Source organism: Scatophagus argus, chromosome 14 (genome assembly GCF_020382885.2).
Source record: "Scatophagus argus isolate fScaArg1 chromosome 14, fScaArg1.pri, whole genome shotgun sequence".
Taxonomy (NCBI): Eukaryota; Metazoa; Chordata; class Actinopteri; family Scatophagidae; genus Scatophagus; species Scatophagus argus.
This window is the reverse complement of record NC_058506.1, coordinates 7,371,533-7,395,473: the sequence shown is the minus strand read 5'-3', so window position 1 is coordinate 7,395,473 and position 23,941 is coordinate 7,371,533. Positions and strand designations below refer to the sequence as shown.

General features: G+C 39.5%; 1 protein-coding gene across 3 annotated transcripts in view; it reads right to left on the bottom strand.

Moving 5' to 3' along the window:
• LOC124070925 (roundabout homolog 2-like) overlaps positions 1-5,678 on the bottom strand; it is a 70,550-nt gene extending 64,872 nt beyond the window's left edge. For all 3 annotated transcript variants that reach the window (XM_046411267.1, XM_046411268.1, XM_046411269.1), the window contains exons 1-2: positions 5,114-5,678; positions 1,189-1,515 (exon numbers count right to left, since the gene is read on the bottom strand). In XM_046411267.1, the coding sequence (XP_046267223.1) occupies positions 1,189-1,515; positions 5,114-5,168 (382 nt within the window). In that variant the 5' untranslated portion in view covers positions 5,169-5,678. The remainder of the gene's footprint in view (positions 1-1,188; positions 1,516-5,113) is intronic.
• Between the last annotated feature and the right edge of the window lie 18,263 nt (positions 5,679-23,941).

The following is a 23,941-nucleotide window of genomic DNA, read 5'->3' as shown; positions in this document are numbered from 1 at the left end:
TTGAGAGACAGGCGATGAAACAGCACCAGTAAAAGAAGACAATAGAACTACAAGTGTCTGATGTGGAAAAGGCAATAGGACAAAGAGAGGATTTGGTGCACAAATACACACAGATCTCAGATAATGTCTCCGCTGACTCGCTATTAGGAGGGCTCTTTTCTCCGCTTTTCTTTCTTTCGTACTTTTCGCTGTTTGTTTGTTTTTTCCTTCCTATTTCATGATTTCCCCTTGTAGCCAAACATAGATCCAATGTGGGTGATAAATCAGCATAACTTATAGCAGGACTGTAAAGATCATAATTCTGACAGGGAGTCTGTTCTAATGGGTTTCAAAACAGCCATTTTTTTTAGGTCCTATTTTATGATTTAAAACAGGACAAAAATCTCATCTGCGGGTATGTATATATGAATGCTTGGGTGAGTAACTGTTTTGTACATATAAAATGTAAAACTGCAAAATACTGTTTGCCTGGAATTCCCCATTTCTTCCTTGTGTACAACATCTCTATGAGAGTGAGAAACAGCGAGCACGAAAGACAATGTGGGTGTTTGTGTGTGCATGCGTGTATATCTGCGTGTGCGTCCGAGCGTGTGTGCATCTTGTTCATGGCAAGAAATCAGCTCAGTTTAGCACATAATGGAAATGTGAATAGCCCAGAGCGCCTCTCTCCCACACAGGGAGAGAACTGGCTGGGAGCATGCTGGATCTTTCCAAATGCAAACAGCGAAAGGCAGGTAGCTGGGTTAAAATCCTGCCCCTTTTTCTCTCCCTCCCTGGAGCGATTCACAGCTCTGCCCGTACATTACTCAAACAGGTCATCCAAACAGGTCTCACTAGCAGTCTGAAAGCATATTCATGCACATATGCTCACACATGCTACGCACACAGCTAAGCATACGCATACACACTTGTAGGTTCAGTGGGTAGGTGACGTTGCTCATATTATGACAGATGACATCTTATATATGGATTCCTTAGCACAACAGCCCCAAAATGTTATGCTAAATTTAACACAACACTCTACCTTTTTCAAATTCAACACTAACACGTTTTCATACACCACACAAAAGGTTACCAACCTCGGTACACACTGCATAACATTTTTTCATTGTGTCATGCAACAGTGAGATTTCTTGACCAGAGTGCTACCTTTGTGCCCAGAGGGACATGATGAAAACTCAGACTTACAGGCTACTTCCAGAGATGCGTTCCGGCTTACGGCCTCTCCTAGATAGTTTCGGGCCACACACACATAGCTGCCATCATCGGGCTTGCTCCGTCGTCCGTGGACGATACGTAGGAAGAAGAGGGAGCCGCTGGGCAGCAGCATGCGGTGGGAGCGGGGGTTGTCGCGGTCCGTCTCAACGCGCTCCCCATCTTTGTACCATTCCACTGTGGGGGTTGGACGGCCCTCTGCCTTACAGTTGAGAGTGGCTGGTTCCCCTTTGGACACAATGAGGTCAGAGGGGTGCTCCACAATGCGGGGAGGGAAGTCTTCCTGGCGAAGACGAGACCCTAGAAGAAAGATTCAGAGAGACCCATCAAAGAAAAAGCCATAATATTTACATACATACATAATTTTAATAATAACAACAATTTTATTATGTTTCAACAGCGAGAGCGGCGCGTCTGGAATAAATACAGTTAACTATTTAGTTAACATGAGCACATACTTCAACAAAGTCAAAATGCAGTGTAATAACTGCGAAGCAGTATCTGCTCACTGCCAAGTAAAACCAAATGTGAAAAAAAAGACATATGACTGCTGATTAAAATAAGATGACAAACAAAAATGTCAAGCCATATCTCTAAAAATAAAGAACACTCCAATAAACTGTCATCTCTTTCAATCTCTCACTGTTATATTTTCACTGCTTTTTAGACACTAAACTGCACATATCTGTAAATGTGATCCCTAGAATAAAACCGAGCATAGTTCCATTACAGTCCTTGAAAGGAAAGTTGATTAGCGTCAGGTTCTTACTGGCTACACTATACAGTGCATTACTACACTCAAGCTCTCATATTTACTTTCACAGACAGGAGCTGAGGAGTCATTACATCTCATTAGCTTTTTCATTAACACATTCCATCAAACACTGACATTGTCAAACATGTTGTCTCAGTGGGTGCAGAACAGCGGCTGCTACATTCAAATTTTTTTCTCTTTGTACCTTAATGGTGTGGATATGCAAAGTTTACAATTATCTTATCTCCTTAATGGCTACATTTTAGATTTTAGCAAATGAGTATTTGATAGTCAGTGCTCAGAATATGCCAAGAGAATGATTAATTTCAACTATCCATATAAGAATAATGTCATATTTTGTGCATCCACAGCCCAGATAACAACCCCTACTCTTCTCATTCATTCCACACCTTCAGTGCATTCTCTTAAACTCCACCTCTAAATGTCACAGAGGAATGACCCAAATTTAGTGCCAATGTACTTGTTTACAGGCATGACACCATCAAAACTCTCATCTGTTTCATGGTGTATGAGCACATTATAATATCAGTGTTAAAAGGTCTCCCCTTTCTGTTGGCTGCATGCAAACAAACCTAGAGTGTAATTTTGGAGGAGCCAAAACAGACTTTTCAGACTGTCATAAGCCAAAGAAATAAAGAAGATATAAATAAATGAAAATAAGGTTACACGGTCTCTTGTCTTTTGGCTCTGATGGTGACAAATCATACAAATTGCAAAGGCAACCATGATGACTGGCTGCTACACAGCAACAGAAATAAAGCAGCAAATGTGAGCAAAATTGATGTGGCAGCCTATAATGTTAAAAGGTTTGTTGACAAAAAGCATTCCATTAGCTGGCGCCAACACACCAAACCATGGTGATATACTATGTTTTTAACATGCTTTTAAAAGCCTATACATGTGTCTACATTAATGTGGTACCACAGCCACACACAAACACACAGTTTGTGAAATACTGACTTTATCTAATTGGTTGTCGCATTATCCAGTCTCCATTGTGGCTAATGCAGATTTTGAGATTTGTGCTGTCAGACAACAAAATTGAAATTAGATGATTTAAGTTGTGGGTGGTTCAGTGGCTCAGTGGTTGGTACTGTCATCTAACAGCAGGAAGGTCTTGTGGGGTCCTGTCAGTCTGTGACTGGCAACCCATCCAGGGGCTTTGCCTCATGCACCAACACCCAATGACCCTGACTAAGTGGGGACAGAAAATGAATAAATGGATGGATATTTTGATTTATGTGAGTCCCTTTATTAAATGTTGGCATTTAGACAGCTGAACAGTCCTGTATTGATACCTTCTTAGATAATGATTTATGAGTCTTAAAATAAAGATTCTTGGTAAAGACACATTGACAATAGTGGCATATGCAGAGCTGGAAGCTTTGTGTAAACCCAGGTCTTTTTTCCCCTCTGCCATTGTGTCTGTGTATAGGGATCTATCCATGGTGCTGAACCTGAAACTCATAGCTTCGCAGATGAAGCAGGTCAGGAGCATGTTGGAGCATGTTAGCAGGGACCACTCTAACAAAATTCACTTTGAGGTCACTTTTAGGGCTTCATTTGACTGTCAAGCAAAGAATCAAGTTTGACATGTCACCACCATAAAGCCAGTTCGGGCTCCACAATGTCAAATTCAGTGGTGATGATTAAAGATTTAGGATATATTCAAAATGAGCAATCTGTCCATGTATTAAAAACAAATACATTTTATTGTGCACAGACTGCAAACTCTCAGCATTATCTTCTCTAATATATTACAGATTACCTACAGTATTGTCACATGTAGTCAGTTCAGACACCATCTACAGGGATTACGTATACCTCCTTCATGCATACGTTTGAATTTTAACTATTAAATCAAAAAAAGACTAGTTTGCACTGAGGAAAAAGGTTTGCAATGTTTGTGTTGAGATGGTGTCAGAGGTGTGTTGGTTAAACCCCCATGTACATAAAACATTAGACAACACTTTTGAATCACCTTTCAGCAGCAGTCCAATACAAAATACATCCCCCAAACTGAGAGGTCAATCAACGCCTCCTTGAAATCATTTAGACAAACTTTGATCACTATAAGCTTCACAAAGATACTGTAGGATTCACTGCAGACTCATTGCTTTCCATCACTTTGCTTTAGAGTGCACATATGTACTGTACCAAATAAACCAGCAACACAGAACCAATTCAGATGTCCACCCAAATCTCCACCCACTCTATGTGTGGATCATACCTGCACCTACATTTACCCCACTGACACAGATTTATGTTCTGTGGTGCTGCAGGGGGGATAGCAGTGCAAAATACTTCACGATAAGGACAGCTCTTCTTGTCAAGAATTGTAGATAATGTCTCTTAGGTGCATCTGCACTTGAACATTTGTGCAGTAGGTCCATGCATTGTATCATTAACCTGTAGAAACAAACAATCTGGTGTGAATTTCTGGAATAGGCATCTTTTCTATGGCACATTAGACACTTCAGGTATAGGACATACATTTAGCTCCATCATTCACCTGAACAGCCTTTTGCATGAAGCCACAAAGAACTGACCCAATTTGTCCATTACAGTAAACTGTGAGGACAGTCATAGTTTTGAGCCAGTCCGTACAAGGAGCCAGCATATGAGCTACAGGGAGTTAAATTGATTAAAAGAATATAAAGGTTTCTTTTCTTTGAGAATACAAGCAAGATGAGGGTGTACTCAATTTATTTCGACTTTCAAACCACAATACTGAAAATAATGGGAATTTTGAAGCTACCAAAGACTGTGTTGAAGTAAGAAACGTGTTCAATTATGGCAGTCCTTTATGAATTAATGAGCAACTTTCGTCTTAGTGAGCCATTTAACAGTTAGCCTGGTACATTGTCTTAGATGAAGACTAAATTAACCAACTATGATATAGCACATTGGATTGATGCATTCAATATTTTAAATACAAATTCAACAACAAATCCACTGCACACCATGTGGGATATCATACTCGGTTTCTTTCTTGAACTGGCAAGACTGTGGGGTCGAATACGCGTCAGATCGCAATCCAGTGCGTCTTTATGAGGCTATACATGTGAGGCAAGACTTAATTTGAACCATAACATTTAATAACAGATGTATCCGTAAACTTACCAACGGTTTGGGTGTACAAAAGTCCACAGAGAAATAAATACTGTAGAGGACCCATTCTGGCATATTGGCCCCGTGAGCTATCGGCGCATGAATTCCTCCTCAAGCGAAAAAAAAAACAATCAATTAATCGGTCAGTCCTGTTTTCACTTGTGCGACTTTGTGCCAATTTACTGTGTCAAGTTAGTGAGCTAAGACAAACAAAACAATTATTTCAGCCGCTGGAAAAAAAAAAATCATTCTCGTTTGCATGTCCATTCTTCTTCCTCTCCAAAAGCGCACCAGTAAAGCAGTGGTCTGTCGACTCGCCGACACGTTGGGAAATTTCTGCAGTCACCAACTGCAAACATCACCGACGCCCAAAGACACTCCGTTTACCGATGGCTTTCCCAGCCCGACCGCATTCTTCTGACACTTTACCGGGTCCCACCGCAGTGAAACGCATCCATCCTCACGCGGGACAAGTTGAGAGATGAAAGGTGGAGATGGGATTCAGTCAGAGGTGAGTAGCTGCACGGTGCAGCGCAGCAGAGCCCCTCCTCTCCGCTCCGCTGCCCTGGGAGAAACTAACCGGCTAATACAACATACACGACAGATGTGAACATTAAACTCAGGAACACTTTATATTCTGTTTTTTGTTTTTTTAGATAATTGACTGCAAGCAGCTATTGCATTACAGTCTTTGCAGCATAATCAATATTAATGTAAATTAAAGTATGCTGCTTGGACCATTTTGTTGCTCGGTTTTGCTTTCTTTCTCTCTTTCAACTCTTTATTGGACGTCTTGACATTGCCTTTGATGGACTTTTGTAAGTACTATATAATTCTGTTTAATTGCATGGCTGTCCTTATCAGCTTACAAATAACAAAAGACATAAATGTCCTTTTCTTAAACAAAGTGTTTTGGTTACTTCTGGTCTGTTTCTGACATTTTATTAACATGCATCAAGACAGTCTACCAGGTTTATCTTAACACATTTACTAAAGCAGGGCAATCCAGTTAAAAGAAAAGAAACATCCCTAAACTCATGCTCTGCTCAGCCACATTGCACCTGTAACCTGAAATACAGATTCAGTTTTTTTTCCCCAAAGCCTTTGGATTCTATTGATATGTCTACATGATCCAGCCAAAGAACACAATGTGTAGATCAAAAAAATTAAACACAGCCCCCTGGTTTTACTAGGCGTCATTTTATATTCATGTTCATGGTTGAAAAAGCTATTACAAAGGTGAACAGCTGTGGAAAAAAAGGCACTTCATCGCTGCCCACTGCCCAAGGTGCTTATCCTGCCTTGTCGTCAATACTGCTCAATATTGTCAATAGCGTTATAAATGCAGTGCCTCACCATGAGAGGGGAATGAGATGGGCTACATCAGGTGTTATTGATCCACAGGGTGAAAATTAAACCATTTTTGGCACAGTGTTCACAGCAGTAGATCGAATAATAATTGTGGACGATGGCTAAATTGAGCCTGTATGAAAGGGGTGTAAAGTGAACACAATCATATAAATTGAACAGATCTCATCCATCAGAGAACTGTGCTTTCAATAGAATTTTCCTGTCTGATTGTTCTTGTGGCGGCTCAGCTCAGCTCATGGTGTTGTGAAGACCTCTTGCCTCTCAATAGCTTTTTGTTTACACTGCAACAGTGCAAGCCTTTAACAAAACTCCATTGCTGGAATAAATAGCCTTTGTGATATTTTTAGGACAAAAGAAAACTATATTATCATATTTCTGTTCCCAAAAACATGATGCAATAGAGGACTTGAAGTGGAAATAGACAACTTTACCTGCACGCTAGGCATTTTCAAGTGGTATTATGTTGGCGTTGCTGTCTCAAATACAGCCAGATTTCTCTCTGTTTCTCTCAGAGCTGCAACTACAAACAACAAAAAGCAAAAACAAGAATTTATTCAGACATTTAGTCTATAATGGATAGAAACAGTGCTAGGCTGCCAGTCTGACTGATCACTCAGACTTAATTTTCCCAGGAGATTTCCTGCCCGGTGGTAGACAGAACTGCATAGTGAAAACAAGATGTAGAGGGAACCAATCTAAGCACCAGTGCTGTTATTATTCTATAGCCATTGCACTGTACAATCAGCATTTACTTCATAATGATACATTAAAGCGTAAAAACAAGTAACCTTTCAGTTTTTCAGATTTTATGCAGTGGGTGACCGCAAGTCATAGCACATCCTGTCTTTTAGAAGTGCAAGGAGATAAATCGGCTTTTCAAGACATTAATGCTCTCATGAAATCCATCAAGGTGAATCTTAACGATGTGAGAAGGAAACTTCAAGAACATGTTGGTGCTAATTGTCCCAAATGACTCAATACAGATTTACGCTGCTATTCATAATAAGCATTAAGTGCCAAACAAATGTAAGTATGAATCTCATCTGTCTTTGTACAGAACACTGGGAGGGTAAATAATAGACAAAGTGGACAACTGCTATGGAGCTAAAGCCAAATCTGTCAGTGCCAGAAGAGATATTAAAATACTTAAAAATGTGATGATTAATGAGCTTCATCTAGTGACAGTTATGAGTCATAGACATGAAGCTTGAGACACTATGAACACTTTTGTGTAGAGTGCAACTCCAAGACATTGCTGGGTATTGCTAGTATCGTATCAACACAGACTTTAATAACACAAATGAGTGATTTAAATAAAATGCATTAACATGTCACAGGAAAAAAATGGAGGAGAAAATGGCATGTGGCTTGAGTAATTGCGTAAAGGCATTTGACGTCTATCATAAAGTCAAAAAACAGAATGTACGTTTATTGAGTGAGGTGACTTGACATTTATCTTTGAAGTTGAAGGTGATAAGAGAGGCAGAGAAAGCCTCCATCTCTCGTCACACACTGAGACAGACATGTTTCCAGGCAACATAAGATTCTGCTGTCTTTCTCTCGCAAAATCCAAAGGGCTACTGGCTCTCATTAATCTACCTCTCTTTCTGTCTCTCTGTTGATCACACATTGGAGGCAGTGTCAAGGTCACAAGTTTTGTCCGCGCCATTACCTACTCATAACCGTGTTTGCTCAAGCCAGGAGTGTTCCAGGTAACAGATGGTGTGTGTGACAGTGTGTTCAACACCAGGCATGCTCAGCCTTAGTGAGAGCAGACAGAGTAGACATGTGTCCTGACCACAAAGCCCAAACCTGTATACAAGTGACAAACGTCTGTCTAATGGCTTAAGGTGTTCAGTCTACTGAATGCCTGAAACAATGTACACCAATGATTTGAATACACTATATAGACAAAATTATTGGGGCACTTCACCCTTACACCGACAGGGAGTTTAATGACAGCACATTCTAAACACAGAGACATCTTTGCAGCTATAACAGCTTCCACGCTTCTCTGAAGGTTTCCACAGTGTTTTGGATTGTTTCTGTGGGATTTTTAGCCCATTCCTGCAGTAGAGAATTTGTGGGGTCAGACACTGATATTGGAGGAAAAGGACTGGCTTCTCTGTTCCAGTCTATCCCAAAGGTGTTCGATAGGGCTGGGGTCAGGACTTTGTGCGAGCCAGTCAAGTTCTTCCACACCAAACTCATCCAGCCATGTCTTTATGGAGCTTTGCTTTGTGCACTGGGGCACAGTCATGCTGCAATAGAAAAGGACCTTCCCCAAACTGTTGCCGCAAATATGGAAGCATAGCATTGTCCAAAATGTCTTGGTATGCTGAAGCATTAAGATTTCCCTTCAATGGAAGTAAGGCGCCTAACCCAACAGCCCCATACCACCCCTGAATTCAATAATAAAGGGGTATGTCCAAATACTTTTGTCAATATAGTGTATTTTCATATTATGTAAAGCTAGAGAAATTTAAAGCCACAATGAAGTGTGTTTTAGCCATTGTCATAATAAGTCACATTTTAAATCACAACATTAAAATCTAATCTAAACACTGTTGATGTGTTTTGATGTGTTTAGATTCATTTCAAAATACAGTAATACATAAAATATAAAAACCAGTGGCATATCGCTTTTAGTTGAATTATTAGTTGACGCTGAGAGGCTAAGAGCACTGTGTTCACTTCTTATAGTGTATCAACAGGGCAGTAGAAATGGAACTTTTTCACTATCCTAGCCAATTTTCCATATTACGACATACAGTATAAGACTCATCAAAACAATACTCTTAAGTACCCTGGCCTTTCCATCAATACGAAGTGCATTTCTGTATATATTTATTTTTTTATCCTTTTGCTTCCCTAACTTTATTGTGTAGCAATATCTTATCTTAACAAAGAACGACATCAAATACAAAAAATACAGAACAGACAAGAAATGTGGTATATTGTTCCACTGCGACAGTAAGATGCGTTTAGCAGGCCACTGGTTTCAGCTCATCATTTTAGACTGCAGAATGCCCTGGCTTTCAATACAATAAATAAAGTTGTTCCATGTGAGATCCATTATGTTTTGATATATTGTACAATCCATCAGTTGCACAGACTTGGGCCTTTGGTGGCTGTGGTTCGTTTCAACCTGGCACATGTCCCTCTATTGTTCAGATTGGCTGAGCTACAAAAGTTTTATTAGAATAATATGTGGGGGTAGTTTTTGTGGATATCATATTCTCTGCTTCCTCACAAATGCAACATAAGGTAGTTGGGGACTGAGCAAAGAGAGACAGTGCAAGCTGACTGTGGAATTGGTGATGGTCCAGCAGACTGTTCAAAGTGCAAATACCTATGGGGCATTTGGGCCTTTAATAGTCCCAAGACAACACTGCAAAGTAGACTTTGAACCAAGGCATGAAAATTGATGGTCACATGGCAAAGTACTGTACTTGGACAGTGCTGTGATACTGTGAAGTATTCAAGATGAAAACAAGTTGGCTCGCTGTATTCCTGTGCCTGGTCACACCACCAGGGTTCTCATTGATTAGCAAAAGCTGCTGGGTTCAAACATGCTGGATATGGCATTTACCAGGGATGGAAAGAGCACTAGAAGTTAAGTGCTTTCAAGCAACTTTACTCAAGTACAAGAATTACTTGTACTTACTTGTAAGAATGGAAATAGATCAAAGTAAAAAGTAGGTCAGTATATGCTACATTTTTAAAAGGGAAAATGGGGGTTGGAAGAAATGGAAAGAATAGTTTCCATATGATGATAGTATCATATGACAGACCTAATAAATTAGAGAGCACATTTAGACAATAAAATAAAGTGCACTAACATGTCAACACTGATCTTTTATATCTTTTATATTTGCAGCCTGTGTATACAACTGATCACCAGTTACACAACATCTTGTTGATGAAAAGATCTGATAATAACAAATTTCTTTCATTAGCTTAACAAGAGCAGCATCTACACAGATGGTGGTATCCACCTTCAATGTGGGTTTGTAATCTGCCAGTAAACACAGAGAAGAAGAAGAACAAGAAGAATGTTAAATACTTTCAATTATATAAAATGTATTTAATCACCTGTCTTTGCTCCCTATATTTTAGCCCTTCTCAGATGTGCACAAATTACAGGTTGTGTTTTTTTTAATTCAAAATGCGAACTTGTCTCTTATCTTACTGGTATCAGACACAAGAAGCAGGTAATTATCAGTTATTGGTTTCAGCTGGAAAGAAAATCCATATCATGCATCCCTAGCAATTAAATGACCTGCTACTTGTAGAATTAACACCAGAATAACTCACCAGGGCAGACAATGCAGATATGTATAAAAAATAAAAAACCTCCACAAATGTTGCAACCACGTTCTCCTCAAAGAGAAAGTCACAGCTGGTAGTGACTGTTTTTGTAATCACCTGTCTGAAAGTCACTCTGCAAGCATTAAGCAATGTGAAACCCCCTCAATGTACTCTGGTTTCAACTTCTTTACTCGATCTTTCTCAGTAATATAACTAGTCTGCTCAGCCTCTCTGTCCCACTTCACTCCTCAAAGTTTTCATATATTTTGAGATGAAAGAGCGTTCAGCAGTTGCTGTGACAAGGATTAATATCAAAAACAGCAGAAAGAGCTCATTTTTACCTCACTGAAGGTAAAAAATCTCTAGTGAACGCAGAGGTCACCACTGGAGGATCCACCATAAGCTTTTTAGCACTGAGCATGTAGCCAGACCCAGCATGCACTTGTTGTATGGTGCAGCATAAAGGACAAAAGTCCCCTGCTGGGTCAGTCACCATCTTGGACGTGCTTGATTGGGTCACTTAGCATGCTCAACATGTGGTGCATTAAGGTTGACATAACCATTTTTTTTTTAACCTATTCTGAGGTACAATAATGCATGCTGATTTAATTCTAATCATATTGCAATGTTTTATTGCTCACAAAGTGCTAAGCCAAGCCTTGTCACAGCTGCATCTCACCTCAGGAGATATGAAAGATGCAGTTGTACGAGAGATGCAGAGGTATGGGAAAATTTACACTAGGTCGGTAAATTTTTACATTTATAACCTGTATCTTTTTCAGAGTGTCAGGCAAGTGCAGAGTGTCACCTCTCTGGGGCTCTGCCCTATTGGCACCACAGACATGCCAGCAGCTTCTCCTCTGCTGCCGCTGTTGATTTGGCTCCTTTGTGTTCCACCCCCAGTTTGAAATGCAGCAGAGTAAAGAAGGACAACAAAATACTTAAGTAAAACAAAACAGAAAAAAAAGAAAAAGAAAAAGAAATACTCAAAATAAATGTAATTGATGTGGGGCTGTCACATCAGATATCAGCGATTCTCGTTACCTGATTACATTTACCCAATAGCACAGTGAAACACTTCCATTATTAGCTTATCAACTTGCTGCTTTCCTTTTTATAAATGATTCTTTCTCTGCTTTTAGTTTGTTCATCATGCTGCCTCGTGCACCTTCCACCTCCTTATCTCTTCCCAATCTTCGCAGATTCATCAGCTTCATTAATTCATCAGCCTTATCAGCCTATCACTCTCAGCAAAGTCATCAGCCATCACCACCACCACCACCACCAGTGTCTAGACTCCATGGAGGATTCATCTCGCTGCTCCTCCAGGCAGGCGACTCTCCATTACAAATCTCCTTGTCGACTCCATCCACAACTAATCATCACCTATATCCATAATAAATATTTATCTTTATTTCAATAATTTGTCTCTCTCTTGATTGAAAGGTGAAATTGGTGATTTTTAGTAAACAAGGAGGACATTGCCCATTAAGTATTTTTTCTTTGGCGCTGCAGGGATGGACACAATACTATATATATATATGGTGACATATATATATGGTGTCATATATATATATATATATATATGACACCATGGGCTCTTTCACGCTCTTGTGTGTGTGTATATGATTCTCCAGATCGAAACTATTCTTTAAGACACAAACTGTACCATACCTCTTCAGATGCAATTTGACAGTAATGTACAAAGGACTCTTGAAATCAAAGTTAGACATCCAAAGATGTCTCCTCTCAAGACATAGTTTTCTTGCTTCTTCAGTATATGTTCATGCTCCACAAAACACCATTGAACTCCTGACACACCTTGCTAAAGTGGAGCGAGAAGGACTCAATCCTTCCAACTCCATTTAAATGCTTTCAAGGTTAAAAAGGCCCCATTCAGCTTCTGAAAGTGGAAGCAGTACTTTGGAGGACACGAGTGAGATATCTCTCTAGCGACACAGACGAGTACGAGAAAGAAAGGGCTAGTGTTTAATCAGCCGTGAGGACATTTACACCATTTGTTTTTCCTCTGGATGAGCACAGGAAAAAAATAGAAAAACAAGGAAGAAAATGCTGCAAGCCATATGAAGGAGAAACCCCAGGAAGCACTGTGCTCTTAACATTTTCAGAATGGCAGATAATAGACTTCTCCCATGCGTGTAAACATTGCATTTCCATAGAAATGGCCTCTCTCTGTGTCTCAGATAGGTAGCCATGGTTGAGAGAGTTACGTGGCACTCACCTCTTAATCTTGTTAGATATTTCTAAAACGGGTTCTTTGGTTTAAAAAGGAAATTTTAGAAAATTTGTAAATACTTGCTAGTTCAATACGCCCTTTCAAGTTTTTGTTTTATCAAATCCCACAGTTCTGTTCTGATTATATTCATTAGAAATACAGCACAGTGATTTTAAGAAGAGTGGAAAACAGTGCAAAATTTAATGAAATGTGTGTAGTAATAATCTGAGGAATGATTACTGCACTATGGGTCTCATTTTAGAGTAGTAGGTGTGGGACTGTCTGTGTAGGCACAGTCTTGAGAAAATAATAACTGAAGAACAATACATGCCAGAAACCTAATACATACACCACAGGTTTCCACTAGAAACCTGTTGTGCACTAGTAGATGATCTGATTAGATTTTGGAGGACTGCAAAAATTTGCATTTCTGTGAGGTAAAATACAATCATTTTATTCTACTGTCAAGCTCAGGCAACAGCTCTATTTCTGAGGACATTATTCTCTCTTGGATAAATGGTGGGCTGCTCCATTAACGTGGTCCTGTGATCCAAGCAGAAGAGTTCAGGTGTGTTAGAAAGTGCAGGATGGTGAGTTTGACCGCTGATTTTGTGCATCACTTCCAACTCTCTGCTTTCTGGTCAGTCTTCCGTGTGTCCCTGGCCCATCGTCATGAGGTTTCTGGGTAGTGACCGGAAGAATGAGATCGTGGATACAAGTGACCGGGGGTTTACAGCTTCAGTCTGCGTGACAGGGTGAGGGACTTAGTGATCCAAAAAGACCTTGGTACCATTGCAGCTCCTTCACATCGGTGGCAGAATCTGCTATGGTAGTTCAAGCAGTACCCAGGGATCCAACCAAATCCAGTGGGAAACGCAGTGAAAATATTTTTCTTTTATTATAAAAAGGTAATCCTTCATAGTAGTCTCATGTTATTATTAAAACTGATTTAGAAAAATTAGCACAGAACTAGTCATCTACTGGTCATCTAGAAGGGTATCCTATCAACTGGCTGTCACCTATCAGCAAATGTTTTACCTCTTGAACTCACACTGCCTTTTAAAATCCTGACATAACCGTAACTGAAGCATTATATTACATTCGCTTGTCCCTAGTGATGACAGGAATATAGAAATGAGCAAGAGCTTAACTTGCATGTGATTCACACTTGGTGAGAAAAATTCAATACTCCTGACTCTCAACCTTGGAGAAAAATTGTGTACTATGCAGCTAAGGGCACTGTGTTGTACAGTGATGCTGTCTGTGAGACAAATAGCAGCACAACTGAGACCTATACTCACATGAAGCCTACTACATCTACACTACCCTAACATTACTCAGACACTAGCATCAATGGCAGCATTCAAACCAGTCATTTCTGATCTCACCATCAGTTGTAACAAAACAGACAGGACTGAAGTTAAGACTTGGTTTCTGCAGAGCTATGGATGATATATGACACATCATGCTAATGTAGCCATGCCATTTCTATATATATATATATATATATATATATATATATATATATATATATATATATATATATATATACAATGATTCATATGTCATTTAACAGGTCCAACAGTAAAATTCATCGGCTTTGTATTGAAAATTAAATTGGCTGAGGAAGCTGATATGATGTTAGGTCCAGAAAGTACAACACTTTCTTGTCCACTTGAATGCAAGTATTGAGAATAGAACTGTTTGTTGAAGGCACACTTTATTGTAACTGTCTCTAAATTAAGTGATCTGGAAGGTGGAGCAAATGTAACTTACAGAGGTTCAAATTTTGCTATGACTTTTATGTTCAAGGTTGATTTAGAAGCATATAATTCACTGGGGATGAGGATGTATGACAGGAATGGAGATGTCACCTTAACATTATTTCTTTTCCCTTTCAATGGCAATGTGAGAATTCAATTGAATTCAATTCAATTCAATTTATTTATATAGCACCTTATACAATCAAAATAGTCTCTAGATGCTTTACAGAGACCCAGAGCCTGAACCCCCGAGCAAGCAGATAGTGGCAAGGAAAAACTCCCTTTTAACAGGAAGAAACCTTGAGTAGGACCCGGTTTGCAAGGGAGAACTATCATAGAAGAACAACATGTTGATTCACATTTTTAAACTGGGGCCTTGCAATGTATCACTAAGGAAACCATGGATAGTAACACACAGTCTGATGTCGTCTTTCTTGGTGATTCCTTTGTAGAGTTTTCGCCTGAATATCCATAACAGTTCACTTAAATATACCTTATAAATATGGACTGTTTTATATCATACTGCAAGCCCATACCATCTCTCTGCCTAACCCAATGTCCAAATGGAAAAAAAAAAAAAAGTACAGAGGTTAATCTTTTTGCACAGATGCTGTACATGAACAGAACATATGACTGCATTTGTACATGCAAAACAGAAAACCCCTGTATGAAAATACATCTGCAATGCCTACATGTACAAAAGAGCAAACCACATATGCTATACTGTTCCTGGCACATGCAGGCATACGTCGTATACCTACATTTTCTTCAGTCTACATTGTGTATACCCACTTCTAGAGCCCATCTGGTGTCCATCATTCAGTGTGCTCCAAACTAAGCTTTATTTCCTAGGTTGACAAAGGCATGAGGAGGGCAAGTCATGACTTTGACATCCCCACAACAAAAGTCACACTCACTCCACCTCATGCTTTAGAAGACACAGACAGTGACAGAGATGCTGTCTTTTCGACCACAACTTAGACTTAAGATGTCAATCACAGTGAACACTTTGAACAGCAGAACCCTGAAAATTATGTTCATGACAATGACATTGACAATACCCTTTGCCCATTCCTGTATGGCATGGGAGAAACAGTCTATCACACATTAACTGCCTAAATATACTAAAACGGTGGAGTATTTGGCTCTGAAATAGGCAACAGGGAGTCCAGACAGACAATCATCTACTCAAAGAACAAGAGGTCTTTGCGACCTTAAATGAACACATAACTACTTGTTATGCAGAACGGCTGCATAACAAGTAGTTTTAGTTTTGATACGTAAATAGAGTCTCTAATGCAGAATTTTTACTTGTAACAATGTGGTGTTACTATTTTTACACAAGTTCAGGATTTCAGTACTGCTTCCACCACTGAGATGTAGCCCAAACTACTCTGTTTGACCTTAAACCAGAATATTTTCTCATTAAGCATTAAAATAAGGTGACAGAAGGTCATGGGCCTACACACACACAAACACACACACACACACACACACACACACACATACAAACAGACAGTGCTGAATGTGAGTTCACTAGATGATTTAACATCACGCTACAATTGCAAGCACTCAGACATGACATCTACTTTAACCACAGCATCAGTGTACTCACACCAGGTCCTTGCCAAACCGCATAAAATTTAAAACATGGTGAAAAGCTTGAAACAATATTTGGTATTTATAGGTTGACCTGCCTGCTGGAGCCTGTCACCAAAATGATCCTTACAGTCTATACAAAATGCATGGTGTTTGGAAGGGCAGAGACAGCTATTTTAACAAACACTGAAGGAACAGCATGAGGCTCTTTCAGTTTCATCATCTGACTCATTCATTACCATCCATTGCAGACAGTGGTATTCTTTATAATATACGTGTCCTGCATTATGAAGTTACTGAATGGCCATAATTAACATCAGATTCATTTTGCCAGACAGTATCATAAAACAAAATCACACCAGTGGGGAAACAACAAAAAGGAGAAAACTGACTAGCTGTTAATGGCCAGTCATCATAAACTATGGTTAGTTCTGTCCACATTTTGCCTGATTGTTGAACTGTATCAGCTTACATTACAGTTCATATTGGTCTGCATTTCCCTTCACTAGTTTTTCCCTCTGTGTGTAACAATAGAGCTCAACTGCAAAGACTGTGTCACAGTTAGAGGGCTTTTTAGACAGGTATTGGTAGATCTTCAATAAAGAGATCAATGCCAAAGGCGAAGCTCATTACTTGTGGCTAAATTGGGTAATAAAGTTAGATTTACCAATGAGTGATTAGGTTTGGAAAAAAAGGTGCTTGTGAGGCTGTTTGACTGTGAACATACAATTGAATGTGAAATAGAAGAGCTTGAGTTGGGGAAACTGGATTTCTGTATGAACGTGAAGAAGTTTCACCTCTCATCAAAAATGCTTCTTCAGTTCTGATTAACTGGATGAGAGCAAAGAAGAAACACACAGATCAAGACAGTGCTTAGGACTTGCCGGTACCAAAACTGGGCCTTCATCAAATCTTCAGAAGGCCAGAGAAATAACAGGATCGCTACCACCAATGAGGAGACAGATCAGAAGCGCAAAAACATCACTGTTCCATATGTAGCTGAAGTGGATGAAAGACTAAGGGCGATCTTCTCCAGACATGACGTTCCAGTACACTTAAAATCCATCAACACCCTCAGACAGAAACTATGGTAGTTCATCCTAAGGACAAAATTCCTAAACAATGTCGTATATGTAATGCAGTGTAGTGAGGACTGCAATGACCTGTACACTGGGGAGACCAAACAACTGTTCCACAAGCACATGGACCAACAGAGAGGAGGCCCAACCGCAATGGTCAGGATTCTGCAGTCCATCTACATCTTAAAGAGAAAGGACATTCATTTCAGGACAATAATGTTCACATCTTGGACAGGGAAGACAGATGGTTTGAGAGAGGGGTGAAGGAAGCCATCAATGTCCACCTGGAACAACCTTCCCCCAACAGAAGTAGTGGTCTACACCACCACCTGTTGATCACCAACAGGACAACCTCGAGATCTGTCCCCAGGAGACATAGACCTCATTCTTCCTAGGAACCAGGTGCCCCTAACAAGTCACATGATGAAAGGGTGGGTTCACAACCCACCCAACATTAACAAGCCACACTATGGTTAACGGGGGGATGGGCGAGTCGTTTACACTTGGACAAATAAGACGCTAACGAGTCATATGATGGCTGTGTGCAACGACTCATTCAATCCCCTTGCAGTCATAAGTTGGTTGGGCGGGTCTTCCATCTACCTTTAATACCTGAGGCTTCGAACCAGTAAATAAGAACTGAAGAAGCCTTTTGGATGATAGGTGAAACGTCTTCGCTTCGCTTTTACCACCTTTTAAACTGAAGTTCACTTGCCCTAACTTAAGAAGCTCTTCTGTGACAGATGACCTGAATGACTAAGAATCTACACAGAGAACTGAATGAGAACAGTGAAACAATTAGCCATGCATGTCTCTGTTGGCATGGAAAACTGAATTTGTGATCTGTATGTTTGTTCCCGAACTTAGTTCATGTCATAACTTCATTTGTCAATTCTAATAGTAGACTTAGAAGCCCTCAGGTGTCACTACAATAACTCAGTGATACTATAAGTTCTTCCACTATCCACCGATGTCAAAGGTATGAAGTGAATGGCAGAGGCAGTTTCTTGGGGTGGCCTTTGAGACAGAGAACACTGTCAAATAATGTTAATGTCACACGTCATTCCTAATACTGTACACAAGATTAAATATTAGCTGAGAGAATTCCTGTAATAAATGAGAGTGCTTTACTTTATCCCGCCTTGACATCAAACTGTTGATTTGTATGACGAGTGATAGATATGTTTGTGAGAGATGATTATAATATGACCAGGCAGGTGGGTTATTTCTGCTGTTCGTCATTAGGTCTAATTTTGATTTACTGCATCCAGAGAAGTGAAGGGCTGACACGTAAAGACAGACAACCACACATGCACACACTCACACCTAGGGGCAATGTAGAGTAGCCAATTAACCTAATGTGCATGTTTTTGGGATTGTGGGAGGAAGCCGGAATACCCAGAGGAAACCCACGCAGGCACAGGGAGAACATGCAAACTAGGCACAGAAGGGTCCAGACCGAGATTGGAATCTGGAACCACACAGTTGATAGTCTTAAAATTCAAATGCTACGCAAGGTAAGGTAAGGGCATGACAAAGTGTCAGTAGGTGAAGAGCTGGGAAGGATGTACTGACAAAACAAGGATGTATTGTCAGTACATATATTGGAGGAACCTACTGCAGGACTGCCATATTATCCCATCAAAGTGCTACTCCTCACCTGGTTGTATGGAGGATGCTGGTCTTATCTTAGGCCTGAAACACTCCCTTCTGTAAATTTTGTTTGGATAAGATAGAAAGGATTTAACTGAAGTGCTCCATTACAATCTTCTACTCTGCTAAATGGAAATGGAGAAATTTTGACATATAACATATTTGGTGGACTCGAGGATACAAACAATGTGCTCTGTTGGACTGTAAAACTTTCTTGTTTACAAGAAAGTTCCAGGTAACTATTTTGTCATTGAGTTGAAATGCTTACCAGTAATTGGCACAAGGAGAGGTCATTCATGGAAAACAAGACTTGCACCCAAATGTCTTTTCCCAAAGCAAGGAGTTTTTGTGACTAAACTTAACCAAAGCAATAATTAGAGTTAACCATATATTAGGGTTCATTCAGACTAAATCAGACATTACTGTGAAAATGCCAGAATTCCCCTTTATTTGAGTGTAGATAGTGCACTCAGAAATGTAACCCCAGTGGCCAATCACAGAACCTAGCAATCAGAACAGCTGGCCAACAGTATTGCTGAACAAGCTATTTACAACTTGCTCTGAATTTTTTCTATGTCAAAAGTCGTTCAGTATAGGGAAATACATTAGTGTATCATTGTACTTCCTTACAAAACCGTTATTTTGAAATCCAATATCGGGATGACTGAGATAAAATCCACCTCTGGTCATCTTCAGAGACACAACCTACCAGAGACCTTAGAGCTATGTGTCAATCTGTAATGAAGGTCCTTTTCATTACTACTGAAATGAACATTTCTTTTGCTTTGTAACACTAGCATTTGAAACTGAATTTCTATACAGCACTGAAAGAAATAAGACAGGAATCTGAAGCATGAAATGTTTTATTGGAACTGTGTCATGTATTAGTGACGTGTATGACCTGCAAAGACAAACAAACTTAGTTTAGTCTGGTTACCTTAGTGTGCAAAATGTGGTTGTAGTGTAACCTTTGCCAACATACTGGACTGAATGTGTTAATTGTTACTTGATTGGGGTGTTCAGGCTAAAATAGTCCTCAGGCTATCTGCACATCAATTTAAGATTCTGGGAGATAACGTGATAATTAGTGTAGGGGTGTCAGTGTTAGTTTTAAACTGCTTTTTTGGGTTTATATGATTCTATGGAAATGTAATATAGAGTGAGAGCATGCAGGCTGTTTGACAGTAGTATAGGGTATGGGTTTTCGTAATGTCTTTGTGTATGTGGTAATGTTTGATGTCAGGGGAGGGGTACATTTCCCCATACTTTGGTGTGGTTGTGGTCCTGGCCAGTGGCAGACTAAGGCTGCCAGTAGTCACTAAATGTTGCTGCTGTCAGGACCACATGCTGCCTACAGTTCCCAGTGTTTGACTGTTATGTGTTCTTTGTGAGTGAAATAAACACCTCGTTGCTCTGCACCTAACATCTGCCACAAGCTTTAGGTCCATCTACTATACGGCCATCCTAACACAGCCATACAAACCTTAAAACAGCAAGATGAGTGGGAAAGATGTTCTCTCATGTACAGATACTATAGATGGATGTGATGGACTTATTTAGATCCACAACTGAAATGTGTACCTCTTGCTTTTTGTAGATGCCTTTCTACAAAAAGTGGAACAGCAGGACAGCTCTGCTAATTCAGGTTTTCTTTGAATATTGCAGTTTAGGAGTTCACCAAGGTTTAACCCTGCAAAGATTAACCTCAAGCCAAGCCTTGTTTATTTGTCACAAAGGTGGAGATGTTAGCCTCTAATGTGTTGGTGCTGCTGTAACAAAGTACAGGTGCTGGTCTTACTGGTATTTGTTAAAAATGTGTGCTCAAGGTATTGGCATTGTCAAATGTGCACATGGATCCAATGTGCAGTAACATGTGCAGTATTTATCGTTTACAATACACCATGTAACTGGTTAAAGTGTTTGGAAATGGTTTCTGTGTATTTATACTAACTCTGTATTTATACTGCCTACTGTATCACCAGAAGGTGCTACTGTAATAGGGATGCAGCAGGTATTCCCATGAATGAGAGTGTGTACATCTTCTTTTAAATTAAGCTCCCTTTAATTTTAATTTTAATTTTATTTTATTGTAATTTGTAATTTTTGTTGTAATTTTATTGTAATTTTTATTTTTTATTTTTTCATAAAATGAATTGATTTGATCTTGCAGTAACCTCATAAAGGTTAAATAACATCAACATATGGTTAGTGTTTCAAAATACCTACACAGAACAAACAGTGCTGTTCATGCTACTGAGTGCTGTCCTTTGTTCTGAAACAACAGCTAAACGATTGTCACATTTATCTCAGCCAAAAACACTAGTTGTTTTTGATATTTTTCTAAAGCTATGTAAAGCTAACACAGGTTGTCGCAACCTTTACTACATATTGAGTGCTTAATTTAAGTTGTGGGCGGCAGAGAATGCATTTCAACACAGTTGAATTTCCTTTTATTCTATCATGCATACAGTATATGTGAATAAATTACTAAGCCCTACTGTATGATTGTTGCAATGGAAGCATGTTTGTGTGATGCACAAAGGATTTCAGAAGGTAATCAAAGAAAATGCACCACAGCTGTGGGTGCTGAGCAGCTGTTGAAGTGCCTATTTTAATTGCAGTCACCATTGGCTTACTGTTCTTCATTTTTTACTTCTTTGCTTTCAAAGCAAATCATCTTTCTAGTATGTGTCCTGATTTCTAAAGTAGCATATATTTATAATCAGTGCTCAACATTTCCCCTGTGAGCCAGTTTTGAGTGTAATGGTAGGCCAGTTAGGCTGGCTGCACATTTATGAAATATTTACGGTTTTCAGTTTTACAGAATTATTCACATTACAGTGTGTTTATCCAACCTCTGCCACTCAACTCTGCAGTGTCTGCCTCTGCTGTTTTAATAATCCCTTTTTCAATGCAGTAAATTGCAGCAGCCAACTGTCTGTGTTGCACTGCTGCCCCCTACTTATGTGCTGTGGTAAACAACCACAGGAGAAATTCCACAGCCTCTTTATGAATGCAGTAGGTGAAAAAAACATCTGTTTCCCAAAAGCACCACATTCAGTCCTTCTACCACCCCAGTGCTCACTAAGTTGCACAAAATAGTTTGTAGACTTTGTTTGCATTTTTGTTTAAATATTCAAGACTTCAGTCATATCTTGACATTTTCATAAAAAACCATCCATTTTATTCCCAACAGTGTACAAAGTAAAAATGACAGATGCTGTCTCCAGCAGCCCCTAGACACTTGTTCATTCAGTGCAGTTGTTTTTGGTGTCAAACAGACAGAAGAAAAGAAGACGCATAATATACAATAGACGGCACTCACAAGACTGCAAAGATACAAAGGAGTATGTTCAACACATTTGCATTCAGTCCCAGGAGAGGTGCTACTCACTGCACATCTAGCTGGAAACTCAGTCTATTCTTAGATATTTCAGAAAAAGATGTACTTTTCACAGACAAAAATTTGGTGCTGTCCTCATGAAAAAAAACACTCTGTAATTTAACCTGCAATGGAGAAATATTCTATTGAAAAAAGTCTGCTTTGTCTTATACTTGAGCACACAGCTTATAGTCTTCATTTGGGTAAGACATATTCAGCTTGAATGTACTGTCGGGTAGATATTGATAAGTTTGATGAGCATACGTGCTGGACAAACAATCAGTAAGACCTATTTGGATAAAACAGCCACGCTCAGGCTTTAACATGCAACTAGATAACGGAGGGGGGGAGGGAGCTTAAAAGAGTCTTCTTGAAATGATCAGTGCACATGGTTGCATGGAAGGTAAATAGATGGGATTGGGTGGGGTGGGGTGGGGTGGGGTGGGGGTGATGGGCGGGGGGTTGGGCAGTCTGCTGAATCTACACAGCAGCCAGTACTAATAAGGGAAAGCTAAGCTGTTAGTGAGGCTTAAAGCAGCTTACCGATGAAGAGAGTCTCAATTTGGCTGAAGTATTTTTTTTCTCCAAAAACTAAAATCTTGTGGGGCTTAGTCATTTCTTCACATATACTGTGTGCCAGACAGCATGAAAGGAAATCCATCTGTGTTGAAATGCATCCTCCGCTGCCCGCAGCTTAAGTTGAGCGCTTAATATTTAGTAGCGAGAGCTTAATTGGAAAGGAGATATAGACACTTTAATTCCTGGCTGATGTAATTTTAAACAATGTTAACATTAATGCAAGTGTACCATCCGTATCCGACACGTCTTCATGAGATTTAATTTTCTGTCTGTGATATATATTTGAATTCAGACTGAAGTTTGCACTGAATAAAAACAGCTTTGTGGAATCTACATGATCTGCATGCGGACAAATTCAGGCATAGTGCCAGGGAATACAGTTGAATTTAAGGAGGGGTTTAATTAATCATGCTCTGTCTTGTGCAGGACAATCACATTCGTAATCTAGTCATTCCAACCCCAATTAAGCTAAAGCGATATTATTCTTAATTATGTTTTCCAAATTCACACTAAAAAGGTAAAAAAAAAAAATACAAGTAATTTCAGAGGTTTCAGTGGTTGCATCACATGTGGTTGTTTCCTAATTGTCACTCTTTTATCTAATACCAGCTGCTTACATCCTTCTCATCAGTCGGGTTCACAGAATTTTGTCATATCCTTCCAGCCAATGAATATGCATATCTAAACAAAGCATAGACAGATTTAAGACCTGTCAGCTTACCCAAGCTGCTCATCATTTTCTCTAAGTATCTCTGAGTAAACCAGGTAGACTTTTCTTCCACTCTCCTTTCCTCCTTTTTTGTCCTGTTTTGCACACATGTGCCCACAACATCACTTTAATTTCCTGCAGTTTTCACTTTCTCGATT